The sequence below is a fragment of the Festucalex cinctus genome, chromosome 2, assembly GCF_051991245.1.
Source record: "Festucalex cinctus isolate MCC-2025b chromosome 2, RoL_Fcin_1.0, whole genome shotgun sequence".
Lineage (NCBI taxonomy): Eukaryota > Metazoa > Chordata > Actinopteri > Syngnathiformes > Syngnathidae > Festucalex > Festucalex cinctus.
Genome location: NC_135412.1, coordinates 41,545,716 through 41,562,092, shown reverse-complemented (window position 1 = coordinate 41,562,092; position 16,377 = coordinate 41,545,716). Strand labels below are relative to the sequence as shown.

General features: G+C 40.5%; 1 protein-coding gene and 1 long non-coding RNA gene across 3 annotated transcripts in view; one reads left to right on the top strand and one right to left on the bottom strand.

Moving 5' to 3' along the window:
- Positions 1 to 6,100: 6,100 nt before the first annotated feature.
- Positions 6,101 to 8,905, top strand: LOC144014854 (uncharacterized). The gene is made up of 3 exons (XR_013282601.1): positions 6,101 to 6,807; positions 7,151 to 7,301; positions 8,332 to 8,905. It is a non-coding gene; the product is annotated as an uncharacterized LOC144014854 (long non-coding RNA).
- The window catches only part of mybl2a (v-myb avian myeloblastosis viral oncogene homolog-like 2a), a 78,427-nt gene continuing 69,354 nt past the window's right edge, over positions 7,305 to 16,377 (bottom strand). For both annotated transcript variants that reach the window (XM_077515150.1, XM_077515149.1), the window contains exons 10-12: positions 16,060 to 16,302; positions 15,770 to 15,970; positions 7,305 to 10,291 (exon numbers count right to left, since the gene is read on the bottom strand). In XM_077515150.1, the coding sequence (XP_077371276.1) occupies positions 9,683 to 10,291; positions 15,770 to 15,970; positions 16,060 to 16,302 (1,053 nt within the window). In that variant the 3' untranslated portion in view covers positions 7,305 to 9,682. The remainder of the gene's footprint in view (positions 10,292 to 15,769; positions 15,971 to 16,059; positions 16,303 to 16,377) is intronic.

Genomic DNA, 16,377 nt, shown 5'->3' with positions numbered 1-16,377 from the left:
CGGGCCGGATTATACGAAACCTTGCTCTGCAAGATGAATTTTTGCGGTATTTATGAGTTCACAAACACTGGAGAACACATCTTGTACTGAGCCCATCGATTTCCAACGACCAATCACAGAGCGACATTGTGGTTGCAGCTGTGACGACACCAGGAAGCAACGACACCAGGGGGAAACAAACAAACCTAACATGGATGAACGGACGCTGCAGTTAATTCTGTTGTTGCAGCATTATTCACTGTTTCCTTGTTGAATGCTGAACAGCAAGAGGCGCTCGTACATTTTTAGCTGGTAAAGTTTGTGCTTTTTTCCCCCCACTTCGACGTGAATGAAGACGACAAATCAGCTCAAAGTATTGTACAGAATGTTCTGCCTTTCCCGAACAAATCACCGTGGAGTAGTCCCAGATTGATATTTTGGAGAACTCCCTTGAGTGAATCACAATATCAATCTGGCTATTGCCTGGTTCGGAATGATTAAACCCCTTTGCAGGCCTAACTGGCTGTACGTTTGACACCCCTGATTTAGACTCTTCCCTGAACCTAACATGCATGTCTTTTGGAATATGGCAGGAAGGCAAAGTAACCGGAGTAATCCCACCCAAATAACGGGCAGAACTACAAACAGAGTCAAACTCCAAAACTCTGTTTTGTGAGGCAGACGTGCTAATTACCATTTCATGTGCTGCCCATCATTAATTGGAGTCTGGCTTCACTCTATTAAACACAGGGTTCTTGAAGGAAGCACTCAGTGAAATGTTAAGACCTTTTTTTTTTAAGACTTTTTTTTTTTTTTTTTTAAGACCATTATGAGAAAAATTTTAGACCAACTTCACGACCGACCGAAGACCCCTGAAAGAAAGAAAGAAAAAAAAAGTCACATATTTGTTTCTCAAAACTATGGCAACTTATTTTGGTTTCAAACATGTCGAAGTACACCAAAAGCATACAACATATACAATTAATGACCAACCTGAGATGAACTTCAGTTCTCAAAACAATGTACACAACAATCACATACATACAACCTATTGTAAACAGCTTGAATTAAGTTTTATTATTATTATTATTTTTATTCTTATTTTAAACTTCCTTACGCTAAATGTTTTTCAAAGTTTGCTGAATGTTTTAATATTGTCATTGTATGTTCTTCATAGTAAATTTTGTACCCTATTTTCATTTATTTTTCTTCCTCTCAATGTTAACTACTGTTTGTTGATGCTTATGTGTTGCCTTTCCTTGCGTAAAGCACTGAGTTTCCTTGTGTATGTAATGTTCTATACAAATAAACTTGCCTTGCCGATACAACCATATTCGCGCCCAAAGTCCCCAACTTTATATCTTATTTGCAAACTTTGCAACGAGCCGAGTGCCTATCGCCGGCTACCTCATCCAACCAGCTGGAAAAGTCGGGAATTTCGAGTTAGTTCTTGTTGAACTGGCATTTACCCATTTTCTTACAAATTGACTGTCCACACTTTCCGTTCTGACTCGCTAAAAATAATTGTCCACACTCTCTGTTCAGACAAGCTAACTGCAATATCTTGGCGGAAAGTCGGTAACGTAAACTTGAAATGTATGTTTTTTCCGGTAGTGGACAGAGTACCGAGCCACCTAATTAAAATGCTACATTCACACAAATAGAGAAGGGGCTTTGTTAGCATGTGATCAGATCACTCTTGGATTAGCGATTGTTACTTTCAATGAGTTTCTTGCCTGGTTAAATAAAGGAAATGACCAAAACAAATGTTTCGATTAGCTTTACTCGCTAGCGTTACATTGCCAGAGCTGTACAGTGTGTTCACACCTCTGAACGCGGCCGCTTCACTGGCACTCCCGGAATTTTCCTTTTTCGCTGCATGACCCCCCCCCTCCCTTTATAGAGCTAATAATCACCTCTCGAGGTGATCGTCTCCATTGAGCTGCAAATTGTTTTGCATTTTGCAAACGATTGTGTTAGCTCTTTGACCCCAGAGCATTGCAAATTGTTTTGCAAACGATTGTGTTTGAGGGTGGAGGGAGGGGCCAGTAGGTACTCACCAACATCCTGTTTTGTCTTTTGAGCCAAGAAACATTTTGAATTTGCCGTAAAAAAAATATTTTTATTACAATAGCCTGTCATTTTATGAAGAGCGTAGTTGCATCTGAAGTATTTCTATTGAAAATCTGTCGTGAATGGGAATTTGATTGCAGTCTACACACCAATAATAAAAATCTACTCTGGAAATATCACATATTCCTAGGACAGAAGAATGAAATTACCACCCAAACAGTTCAATTTCAGTTTTGAAAAAACAACACAGAAACAGAAGGTATAACTTCAAAAATAATGTTTTTATTTCACATGAAGATGTGCAGTCTGACTACATACGAACAAAGCGCTACATATAAATTGGAGAAATGTAGCATACAATTGTCCCATCTAGCAGTTTTCACATTCCCAAGGTGAAGCTTTCCTGCATTTGCCACAGGTAAATTTGCGGCAGTGTACACAACGTTGAGTACTTCTGTTTTTATTGCAGAGTATGCCCACCTGGCACTAAGTCTTTTTGTGCTGAGAAAATCTCATCTCACGAAGTAGTTGTTTGCGCTCTTCCTCCTGTGTCTTTTGCTGCATGTGCCTGTTTTTGAGCTCATCTGAAAGCTCCAGCATGAACAATCGGCGACTTTCTTTTGATTCTTTACATGCTGTGTACAAAACATGTGCATTTGTGGCAGCCATGTCAAGCAGGTTGTAAAACACAGCCATGGGCCATCTTCTTGTTCCTGCACGCACAGAGTAATTTCGAAGTTTCTGATCCATGATGTCAACACCACATTTGAGATGGTTGTAATCAATGACAGTGTTTGGTTTTTGTTTTCGGGTGTCCACAATTTCCACTTTCTGATGCATGGTGCTCAAAAGACACACAGATTTATTTTTTTTCGTCGCATACACAGTCAGCAAGGCTCTTCCAGATGTGAACACCTGTGTGGAGTGCAACTGGCGCCCCGAGGTTTGCTTTGCAGATGCTGGTAGCTCCCGACGATTTTTGTTGATGGTGCCAAGCAGAGTTGTATTTCGTTGAAGGAGCCTGTTAGCCAATGACAGGGAGGTGAAGAAATTGTCCATAGTAACAGTCCTTCCCTGGTCCATAAATGGTTCCATCAATTTCAGAACAATATTCTCGACAGCCTCTCTCCCGTTCGACGAGTGGGGTCTTTTCCCAAGTAAGGGAAGGCATTGCACATGTATTTAGTGTCCAGATCTGCTGCAATCCAGAACTTGATTCCAAACTTGTCAGGTTTAGATGCAATATATTACAGGAAGAGGCAACGGACCTTTGATGGAAACAACTGCTCATCTACAGTAACATGCTGTCCTGCCTGTAGTATGACATACAGTTCTGAACAAACCTCTGCCAGATGTCTGAAATTGCTGCAAATTTGTCATTCTGTATGCGTTCCTTGCGGGTGTCCTTCTTGTCAAAGCGAAGGTACCGCTTTATTTAAAAAAAGCGGTTATGAGACATTATGGGTTTGATGTCTGGGATGCCAAAGTTATTCGCCCACATGTTTCGCATGGAACCAATGTAACCCATGGCAGCTCTTCGAAAAAGTATTGCGAGGAACGCCATAAGCTCGGAGATGCTCATCTGTAGAGATGTGCAAAATTTCCGATTCTTAGATTATTCACGATTCGGCCGTGGAACAATCGAGAACGATTCACAAAAGTCCAAATTCCGATTATATAAATATGCCAAGGGAACCGAAACTAAAAGTGGACCGGAGCGAAAAGTACGCGGAACTGAAACGCAGTAGCGCGCGCGGTCTTCGGGACGCTTAATGGGACGGACCGAGAGTACACATCCACAACTCACGCCTCGACATTCAAAACAACAACAAGCATGGCTGAGCTGACCAACCCACCTCTTCGTGAGATCAGACCTGCTCCGAAAAGGCAAACAACTTCAGGCGGAAGTATCAGCTGGCTGGCTGCAGTGCGTCGGTTAGCGTTCTACAGGGCGCCGCGCAGTGATACGAACGAACGAACAGAAAAGTAGTGGCTGGCGGTAATGGCGTCTGACTTTATTCAGAAAAAGAGTATTGTGGTGGAAATGTATCACGCTTTTGAAGCTTGCTGGACTATTTTCCTCTCGTCCAACGTCGAACATGAACGCGTGTCACCGAACGCTGTCAGAAAGAAGTCAGTGCTCACGGGAGGTGAGGATCAAATTGAGATTCATGTTAAAAAAACCGAACGATCCCTTTAATGTTTACACGTTCATGTTTACACAAGTTAAAAAGCAGAAAAGCACTTGAGGGTTTTTTTTTTTTGTACCTCTGAGAAACTTTAATGTTTACATGTTCATCTTTACACAATTTAAAAAGCAGGAAAGCACTTTTTTTTTTTTTTAGGCATTTGTATTGAAGTAGTAGTTCACATTGTCTTTCATTTATATCTCAGTGCACTTTTGAGTGGATAAAAATAATATATTTTTGCTCAATGCTATGTTTTATTCTGTTGAAGACTGAATATACTTAAAAGCTGTTGTTACAGAATGAGGACTTGAGTATTTTATTTACTGTTTTGAACTGTTAACTTGATACTGAAATAGTAGTTTATTTAGGCCTGAGAGGACGTTTGTACTATTTTTGTAACTAATGTACGAAACATTAAAAGCACCAAAATACATTGGTTTTTTTCTGCTGCCTGGGGGGAAATCAATAATCGTTTTATAATCGAATCGTAGCCTCTGAATCGTAATCGCAATCGAATCGTGAGGTGCCCCAAGATTCCCACCTCTACTCATCTGCCAGCTGGGGTTTTTTCTGCGGCCCTCGTGGACTGTGCATTCTCTGATGGTCAGCAACATGCTTGGATCCACCAAACAGAGGAAACTTTGAAGGCGACTTGTGATTTTACGTCTTGCTGACTCTGTTGGCCCTCCAGAACCATTGAAGGCAGTTTGTGGGTTTTCAGGGGTAGTGAAGTCTCCAACTTTCCGGTGCAACCAAACAGTGCCATCTTTCCCCTTCTCTGTGAATCCAGGCATTGTACCAACATCATCAACTTTTTGTTTTTTGCTCCGAGAAGGGTTGACATGCACTGTGTATTCCTCTTCATCTGATGAGGCCTCAGTGTTTGAACTCTCCTGCTCGATCACATATTTGGCTACTTGTCTCCTGGTGCGCCTCTGGGGTGGAGGATTTACTGGTGCACAAATACATTCTCAGCTGAATCGCTCTCATCACTTGAAGAATCGGTGCCATCATCTTTATTCTGAAATGCGATGTTACCAACATTTCCACCATCAGATTCACAGTCCGACATACTCTGCAGCATTGCTAAAGCTTACTCAAGGGTTAGCCTTTTTGCGTATGCCATTGTGACGTCTGAATGAAGTCTGAGATTGTGTGCTGTGCTCTCACTCAAAATATACTACCATGTGTAAGGGGGAGGGTAGGGGAGGGGCTAGTAGGTGCTGAACTCGTTGAAAGGGTACTTATGATTACAAAGGAAGGCAGTTGATGTACAGTTGCGGGGGATAAAGTGCTTAACACCTTGAAAGGGTGCTTAAGAATACAAAGGAAGGCAGTTGGAGATGTAAAGTTGTGGGGGATAAGGTTGGGGGGGAACGGAGTGCAGGAAAAAGTCTGCATTTTGGGACAATCAGTGATATATTCGCACACACCGGAGATAGGGGCTTTGCTTTGCTTCACTTACATTATGGCAAAAGTCCTCTCAGAAAAAAAACCCAAAAAACGTTTCAGCATCGCAATTAACTGGCCACCACTGTGCTAATGATGCTTTGGCTAATATCAATGTGATGTCTTCTGTTGTTTTGGTACACAGTTCAATAAATGTAACAAAAACAAAAAAGTGAATACATACCAACCCAGGTCTGCCAAGTTCGTCGTTCACCACCCTGCCCGTTTGTTTGTTTTTGTCCCCGTAGTGTTAGCTTAACATGTCCGCAGACAGCAACAACGATAATTCCTCCCCATCCTGTTGTATTTCGCGGCAATACAAGCACTGGAGCGTCACATCTCACCAACTATCTCATTTGCACCGCCCCACGGACCTTCGCTCCCGCCCGCCTGAACTACATTGAACTACAATGCAAATGCACTCCCTCAAATGTCTCCTCCACTTTGAGCACGCAAATAATAGAAACAACGCAACGCGCACATTTTTTTTGTGTTTTTTCTTTCTTTCTACAGAGCAGACACTTTTCGGAATGTAAGGAGCGGATGTAAGAATTTTAGACTTGGGTAAATTAAATTTTAGACCTAGGATGAAAATATGGTTGTTTAGGCCGTCAGGTCACACACGTTTTCGTTCAGTTTCGCTCCACTACCAGGGGCACTAAATAATCTTTACTTCATAAAATAGATTTATCAGTAGTAAGTAAGAATCCGTGGAGTTCACCCTGTGAAAACCCGCCAATTTTGTGTTTTCGGTGGTGAAACCCCGGCACTATTTTGCGATGAGGCGCAGTGATCTCTGGTGTGGGCGTAGTGCCATTAGGTCGGTAGTGGTGTGATTTAGGTCACATGAGCCAATCAGGTAGCTGCTGCTTTCTCCTCACCATAGCAACGGCAAAACAAAAATGGCGACCACAACGTCGGAGAGCGAAAGGAGAAAAAAAGTTAGAAAGTGGTGAAAAAACTTCGTTCCCGTTCAGGTTTGCCCATCGCTTCAGCTGGCCCCGTCCTTCCAGCCATCTGCATCATTTGTAAAAATAAATTTCAAAGTATATTCGTCTGGGATCGGAAGGAACACGGAAGAGGGATCATCTCGCCAAAGCAGAAACATTGTCAGCAGGTATGTGCTTACACACGCGTGCCCATTTCTGTTATTAATGTGACCGATATTTAGTATAGGGCTGAAAATAATTTTTTGCTAGGTTAAGTTTTAAGGCTATAGTTTATTAAAAAGGCGAGCTGCTGAATGATTTATCGAGTGAATCCAACAGTTGTTACCAAACTCGAGTTACCTGTGCCCATCAGAGTCATAATAGAGTCACAGCTCCACGCTCCCTTTTCCCCAAACTCTCTCTCATCAACCTCAACAAACACTTTACTTTACTTAAATCTGTGATGTGCATATACTGTAAAGAGGTGATGTGACAATAACACTTATAATGTAATTCTTTTTTTGTCTAAAGGCGGGTTGGTTGCTGCAGGCAGCTGAGATGAAGAAAGACTGTTCCATTCTTCTGCATATTCAAGACAAAAGACTGTCACAATGGAGGTGCAGTTTTGTTTCAGAGATTACACAAGGTTCTTAAAGTCAACAGCAACCAGGGACGAACAAATGTGAGTTGTTACATTGCACATTTCATTGTCACTTTGCTAAAATTACACATTTCAAATGTAAAGCATTGGTCAGCAATATGTCACTTGTATTCTGTTTACATTTCGATACAGCAGTAATTAGAAAGCATGACTCTGCACATATTAAGTGAGTGTGTGTGTGTTTTAGACAACCCAATGCTGAGAGCTACAAATTCTTTTTGTGAACAAGTAATCAAAGGATTATAGTTGACAAAGATGTGATGAGAATGGACAAGCTAAGGGGTTTGTGAATAGTGTTAATAAACACGGGGATCTTGATGCTTCAGACTACAGGTAACGTATAAATCTTCACATTGAAACACATTGTCTGAAATCTATGGGGAGAGATTTGTCTAAAATCTCACTGTTTCATAGAAAAATAGTTTGCTGACAAGCTCAATTTAAGTTAAAAATAAATAAATAAATAAAATTGATTCTCTAAAAATGAAAAACAGTTGGTTGTTAATTATTACATGCAAATGTGTTTTTTTGTCTTCTGTATTTATAATTGTTCTTTGACCAAGAAAGTATATAGGCCTATAGGTATATTTGTATTTCTATCCAAATATACGATTATTCACTAGAATTTTCAGTAGGATATCCAAATACCAACATATTCGATAGCTGCAGCACTAATAATACTAATTTTGAGTTGTGGCACGCCCACACGAGTTATTTTACCACACACCCATGTCAAAACTAGCTTACTGCACACACACTGCACCCCAACTTCAAATTTTTGCTAACATAATAATAATAATAATATATTATAAATTTTGTTGGATCCAAAAGCAACTTACATAATTATAGTTTCATATGATTGTAATTGTCTTATTTTCAAATGTTTAAATATTTTCTTGATTTGAACAAAATATAATTGTTTAGAATAATCTTGATTTCAATTATTACCAAAATAATTGTGATGATTATTTTTTTCCATAATAGAGCAGCCCTAGTCTGATGTGAATATGTGTATCTTGTGCTCATCTTTCCCTTCAATTTTCTATTTCAGGCAGGATATACTGAAACGAAGATTGAGGTGTGATTTCCCCCAGCTGGTTTTTCACACCCCTTTCCAGCAACAACTCTGAAATGGTTTTTGTAGAGACATTATCAACAACTGACAAACTTTTAGACAGGGTACCTCACTCATCAGATACATCAACTACTGAGTCTACTGACGTAAGCCAAGAAAGTGACACTAACACATGGCTGGTACAACATCAGGTTGGAAAATGACAGGGCATACGAGGACACTTTACAGTGCAGGGCTGTAAAATCTATGTAAAATTTGCCATTTTGTTTGTTTCATTATCAAGATGTTAACTCTCCATTTTAACACTTTTCAAGCAAAAATAAAAATGTCTGTATTCCATTTTTCCACAACACAGACCTTTGTTAAATTGGTCTGCCACAAAAAAAGAGAGCTGTTCCAATGAAGTTCCAAAGGTTTTATTGTGAATGCACATTTGATTTTTATTTTATTATTATTTTTTTTATTAATATTTTTTGGGTAGGGGGGTATAAATGACATGCTGTGATGACACAATCTGATACTTTAATAAATATTCTATATGTTATAATAATCTGGGCTCTGAATGCATCTATTTCCATCTAGTCCATTTTGCCTTGTTCCAGGTTTGTGGTGCATGGTAGTATTTTTGGCCGATGTATGCTGCTTCTTGTGTACCTTTCATTACGTAATAGGTTGTGAATTGTTTTCATATATGAAACATAAACATAGCTAAATGTAACATCTGTGTGCTGGTTTCACTTCTAGTTGAAGCGTTTTTTGTTTTTTTGGCACAAATTTAATATATTTATTTAATGATCTAAATTCACATGATTGCACCAAACCACCAATACTTGTTTCTGATGTTAGGTACTTTATTTTTATTTTTTTTATGTATTTATAACATCTGGGAATGATTTTCTGTTGCCAAATTTAATGTAAGACGTTTTACAACCAAAAACTGCAGCACAAGATTTTCGTTTTTTGTTATTTACCTATATATGCATTTCTGGCTTGTGACAAAATTGGGGCAGGAAAACATTGGGTGAACTTTTAACCCAAAGTTCAGAAGGGTATTATCTATCAAAAAATGCATTGAACAAGTAGTGCCCAGACAGTGGGAGCGAAACTCATTTTCTAGGCACTTTTTTGGGGTTCACCCCACGGCCTAGTTTTTTTGAAGACATTTAAGGCCTAAAATTTAACTTTCTGAATTTTAGACTTTTTAAGACTTTTTTTAGGCCCCGCGGGAACCCTGTAAACAAAACAAAAACAAAAAAACAGTCAAGTGGCTATCTGTGAATTGCCAAATGCATTTTTTTTAAACTGACTTCAATGACAGAATGACCGATCACTTGGTCTGTCTGTGTTTAGTGACCCCGCCGGATTTTCTACCAGTCTTTGTCTTCAAAGAGTTCTTATAAAGAAGCAATCTCTCTATGGTGTGAGGTGGCATACGGTTCCGTTTAGCCCGTACGATACAGGCAGCCATCGGGCAGAGCCTGTCGAAGCCCCCTGAGGTGACGGGCACTGCCAGCAGCCTCTTGGCGATGCCCTGCAGCATTGGGAAGCGACTGGCGGATTTCCAGTACAGTAAACTGGAGCCGTTTGCCCACAGCGGCTCCGACAGGTACACGTCAAGTTCTGTCGTCATGGTCTTTGATGCGAGCTGTGGGATGGTGTCATCTGCTTTGCGCTTGATGCCGACGAGGTTAACGGCGCCAGAGTTGTCGTCCAAGCTGCCCCTGGAGACCTCCATCAGGGTGGCGGCCGCCGTTTCCTCTCTGCCAGCCGGCTGCTGACCTCTCTCCTCATTTTGATGGTGTTCCTCTGCCTTTCCTGCGGGATTAGCCGAGCCTGCTTGGCCCCCCAGTAATGCGTCCACTATGGCGCGAGCTTCATGTTTGGTTGGAGGTGTTAGGAAACCTGTCTGGTCTTCAAGGTGGTCGTCAGTGAACACCTGATCAAGACAAGTGACAATTTGACTTTAGTGTGCAGATCAAAATAGAGCTCTTTTTCCTGTTTGCTACCTTACACAAGCACATGTATTCCCCTGGGTTCCACTGTTAACGGTCCCTACTAGGAGAAGTTAACTTACTTATACTTGAGTAATTAAAAAAAACCCTATAAGAACATATGGATAAAATTAGAGAAAAACTGATGCATGTAAAATGTGTATAATTCATTCATTCACTTGCAGCCATTTTCACTGAAGAAACCCCCTTCACTCCGAGCCGTTTTTCCTCGATTTTGACAGATTTTGCAAGGTTCATAGAATATTCTGTTCTATTGCTATAAAAACATGGAACCTACCAACAGAAAGATTAGAGTCACTTCTTTCATCAGGAAAAAAAAAAGTATATTTTTATCTGTTTCTGTTTTGCAGCAATTAGCATTAGAACATAGCTAATGCCTTGGTCAGACTACAAGAAAACAGCCCAATTTTGGCCCGGCCGACGTGTCGTCGACAAAAGGGGCATGTCTTAAACGATTTTGGGTTGTGCTGGCGTAGCGTCGCCCGTGTAGTGTGACACGTTCAACGATTGGTCGCCTGTTGTCCGGGACGGTTCACGACCATCGCAATGAAAGTCTAACATGTTAGAATTTTGGCTCAGCTTGTTGCACAATGTGACATACATACGTTGTTTGTCCGTTTGGTTCCGCGGCATTGACGATTAGCGAGAGGGAGCGAAATGTTAATCACACACTGACCAGCACTTTATAGCTTTGTATTTATTTATTTATTTTCTCCCCTGGATATCTCATGGGATGGGGCCAGACAGGTGCAACCCGGGGAGAAAAGGGAAAAAAAAACAAAAAAACACCCCACTGCAGCTTAGAGCATCTGCATTGTGCACATTTGTTACCATTTAATATGAGGAACACATATGCTCTATATGGCGTCACCTACAGGCCTATTGCCATAATTTAGCTCGGACTACAACATTCAAGTTTTTCTACTTCAAAATAAAACATGCTGCATGCAGGTGGCGGCCAGTGAAGTCCCGCTGGTGGCGAGCATGACTTCTCCACACTAAATGTAGCCTACATGTGCACTTCTGTAGGTTAGGCTACTTATCACCTCCACAAATCATACTCAAAAAATATCAAAAGTCACATTATTTTTTATTTTAACCCTCGTGCATTTTGCTTAGCCAATTATGTAAATTAGGTTTTGATTGTGCAGGGGGGGGAAAAAAAAATAAAAAAAAAATAAAAAAAATGAGCCACGGTTTTGGAAAACTGGGGGACCGTCAAAATGCGAGTGTGCCAACATTTCTGAGCCATTGCATGAGGGAGATAACAATCATAATTACGCTGGCATCGGATTTAGCCAACCGCGTAACATTAATGTACATTATAAGTGACATTTTTGGACCGATTGGACACTGCATGTATTTTATTGCAATTTCCGTGATTTCTGCATGAAATCCTTCTATGGACATTCCTCGACGGTGCCATGGGCATGAGAAAGATTTTGCACCCCAAATCCACCAGGTGGCGGTAGAGGCCAATTAATGATTTTCCTTGCAAACGCCTCACTGATTCCAGCACACCATATTCCACACAGACTTATTTCTTCGTGCTTTTTACTGATTGTGCATTCGACAGGATGTTAGTGGATGCGCGTGCACGTTAGTGGGCGCGCGTGCGTGTTCGTGGATGCGCGTACACGCGCGCCACTTATATTTTTGTGCAGAAAAAGGTATTGCGAGCTATTGACTTATGTTTCGTGTTGGGATATGCTGTTTTTTTGTCTGCATGGACGTGGGAAGCACGTTCCCTAGTGGGAGGGGTCGAATGGCAATGCTCGTTGTCGTTTTTATTCCCCAAAATGAGCCACTGTTAGTCGTTGCAATACAGCGGTTTTCCTCAGTGTGTGAAGGCTGTTATTTATTATTTTTTTTCTCTTTCTTCACTTCAGAACTTCAGAATTAATAGCGTGCATATTCCACACGCATGCACAGTTCAATCATCCATTTTGAACAGCCGAGCATCGACATTTGCTCGCCAAGGCTGCAGGGGGCAGGCGTGCCATTGTGGCCAAACGTGCGTGCAACGTGGAGGTGACGTATTTCCCTTCGTGCATTCTTCAAAACATGGCAAGGAGCATGGATCGGTGGAAACAATAACCATTAGGGATAAGACAAAACAAAAAAAACGTTTTTTTTTTTGCAACTTATGAAGTGTAACATGTAACGGTTGTCGAGATGAATTCCTCGTCGGTTATCTTATCTGGCCGTTGCATTTCTACGTGTGAAAGTGCTAAGCTTCGATTTTTATTCGGCTAGTTTGTATTCACAACAACGTGCTAACGTGCTAAGAGGCTAACGTGCACGAGACATGAGCTTCGTGGATCTCAGGAAAAGAAAGAAAAGAACGGCGATCGGACACACAAAAAGCTGCAAATGCAAGTTGGCAAGTAAGTACTTCTACAAAATAAACATAAACGAACATATGAGCACGTCCTGGAATGCCGCGGGGGACGTGTAGCTTCCGAACGGTATGTAGCTCGTCGCTGTGTTGACTTCAGTTCGCCGGATACAATTGGATACAGGCGATGTAAATTTGTCCGAAAAAGACGCACGATTTCCGGGTAAAGTAAACGGACGGATCGGTGTAATGGAGCTTTTTCTTTCCGTTATTTGTCCGGAACCGTACGTCCTACGGGGAAAATTACACATATCTGACACATATCTGGAACCGTGAGCACAAGAGATACGTGGCTCGTTGAAGTGCGACGCCGGATACGGGGGTGTAAATCGGGCCTTCCTGTATCCGAAAAACAAACACAATTTGCGGCTAAAGTCACGGAGGGGTCCCGGTGCCGCTCCGGAGCCCCACAAAAAGTACTTTTTTCCCCAAAGTTTTCTATCAAAGCTACCGTGTTGCCTGATGCTCTAACTATGTCATATGAAAGATTCAAATTTATTTATTTATTATACATATATACAACACAGTTAATTTTCTTCATAATCTATTATTTGGCTTCTGTTGTCCTATGGCGGGGGGAAATAATAATAATAAATAAATATACTATATTTATGCATAGTTTTGATGCCAATGAACATTTTGGGTGGTTGAAAGAAAAAAAAATATTAAAAAATGACTTAGTTATCACACCTCAAAGTAGAATTACTTATTTGGCTAAAATTTACTTTTCCAGGGTGTTTTGCATTAAATTGCCATTGTCAAAAAATTTGGCATGCATTGAAAAAATTGTTGTTATAACTTATTGCCTTATTCGAAGCTCTAATTATGTCATATGAAGTATTAATTTTTTATTTATTTTTTATACATGTATACAGCACAGTTCGTTTTCTTCATAGTCCATTCTTTGGGCTTGTATTGTCCTAAGAGGGGGGAATACATAAAAAAAAAAAAAAACTTCATATGTATGGATAGTTCTGATGCCAATGAACATTTTGAGTGGTTGAAATAAAAAAAAATGTTAAAAATTGACTTAGTTATCACACCTCAAAGTAGAATTACTTATTTGGCTAAAATTTACTTTTCCAGGGTGTTTTGCATTAAATTGCCATTGTCAAAAAATTTGGCATGCATTGAAAAAATTGTTGTTATAACTTATTGCCTTATTCGAAGCTCTAATTATGTCATATGAAGTATTAATTTTTTATTTATTTTTTATACATGTATACAGCACAGTTCGTTTTCTTCATAGTCCATTCTTTGGGCTTGTATTGTCCTAAGAGGGGGGAATACATAAAAAAAAAAAAAAACTTCATATGTATGGATAGTTCTGATGCCAATGAACATTTTGAGTGGTTGAAATAAAAAAAAATGTTAAAAATTGACTTAGTTATCACACCTCAAAGTAGAATTACTTATTTGGCTAAAATTTATTCTTAGAGCGTGTCACTGATTCCAAGGCACAAGGGTTAAATAGGAGCCACCTCAGCATAATTGCCATCGTCAGGCAATGGCGACGCAAATGGAGTAGGCCTACAAAAAACAAAACCAAAACGTTCTAATAATTTCAGAGATTGGGGCATATGAGTAGGGTTGGGCACATATTTAGTGAGGATCGATCACATCTTTGGGACAGACAGATGTTTTTTGTCTTTTTATAGAAGTCGGGCCACCTGCTCTCGCTTGAAAGTTTTTTTTTTGTTTTTTTTTTCTGCCCTTCAGAGTGAATGCGCGTATCCAGTGTACGGTACTAAAACAAGTAAAATATGAATAAATATTTAAGTAGTATAAAAATTACTAAAAAATGATAATAGTTCAGTGTTTGATAAAATAATAAAACAAGATGTCATCCTGCAAATTAATGAACAAAATCGGCCATATTACCCCGGCGCATGTAATTAAAATAGAGTGTTGGCTACTAAATCATATTTTAAACACGACCGAGCAGGGATCGCAAGCAATGCGCTCATGTCACACTTGTCCCACGCGTGTTCCATTCACGCAAATGCTCCCTGTCGTGCCTCTTTTTTTTTTCTTTTTTTTTTTTTTGTTCCGCCTCCCCGACAAACAGTGCCGACGCGGCTCTCTTGCCAAGACAACACGCAATGATCGGGTGGTGTCTTGCCGAGTTCAGACTTGTAGTGTGACAACACGTCTGGTCCACGACACTGAGCGAATTTATTGGCTAATCTGACAGCGCAACTGTCGTATAAGACAAAAAAATTCGCCTAAGTTTCATTATTATTGACAAATCTGTTTTGAATTGTGGGGAAATCAGCTTGTTTCAACGTGGCCCTGGTTGATCTCTTATACTCTGCTGCCACCTGTTGGCCGTTTTTGTAATAACTACCATTGCTTCAACCGTTCTCTGCAGTTGAGAGGCTGCATCAAAGCCTGCTGTATGCTCTAGCATTAAAGAAAAAAAAAAAAAAGTATAAATACGTCTTTGGGACACTTAGAATTAAAATAAAAATGTTTTAATATGTTTTTGGGACCAAATAAATTCATATTGAAAATCAATTTCATTATAATTTATTCACCAAGACTGGAATTTATCAAAAGGAATACATTTTAATGAACCAATTAGATGAAAATAATATATGCCGACTGCTTTTGCCTCAATGTGGCAAAGCAGATTTGATGGCTCAATTGAGGAATTTGCAGGCCAGTTGCCACATATTACGCACATATTTGGTGTAAGCAAATTACTTGCAGAAAAACAAAAAACAAAAAAAACACGAACCTTGAGCAAGACTGCTGATACCGTCTCTTAAATTCAGCTTCATTTTACTTTGACTTTGGCTCTTTCTCTCTGATTATTTGGCTTTACCCCATTTCAAAGAAACTCTCCAAACACTTACTAGCTTGTGAGCAAACTTTTACCCTGTTACCAAAATGAGCACTTTTAATCGAGGCACAGGTAGCTGTGCCAGATTATCAAAACAAACTCGACTGAAAAAACATTTATTTATTTTTTTTATTTTGATTTTTTTTATGGAGTACACACCTTGAGTTTGATCCTGGGGTCAAGCACGGCAGCCACAATCGGGTCTTTCTGGTGAATCAGGGACTGGAAGTGAGTATGGAGGCCCGTGCGTAGGGCCTTTTTGAAGTGGATGTAGTTGGTGCTGCAGCCCTCCAATGTCTTATCCAGGCCAACCAGAGAGGTCAGGACATACGAGATGGCCACTGCGTTTCCTAACAACACCTGCAGGTGACAGCAGGCCAAAAAAAAAAAAAAAAAAGATTCTCACATGTTCCCTTCTACCACATGACCGCATGAAGTCAATTTCGAACCTGCAAGGCTTCCTGGAAAGGCTCCAGGAGAGCCAGGATGTCGAGCACCTGCTCCCTCTTGACCATGATGAGAGGCGGGGCGCTGGCTGTGTCGCTGGCCTCGCTGCGCGCCTGCGCCAGGACGGTGATGATGCCGTTCCAAGCCGACTCCTGCACCATTCGCCGCAAAGACACCATCATGGAGTTCCAGCGACAGTGGCTGGAGGACGGACACAAAGACATGCCGCACTCCTTCGCCAAAACCTTCACGAGGACACAAAGAGGATTTGGCGATTTGGTGTGGACCCGTCAACCATGTGTAACTTAATGCTGCTCTTT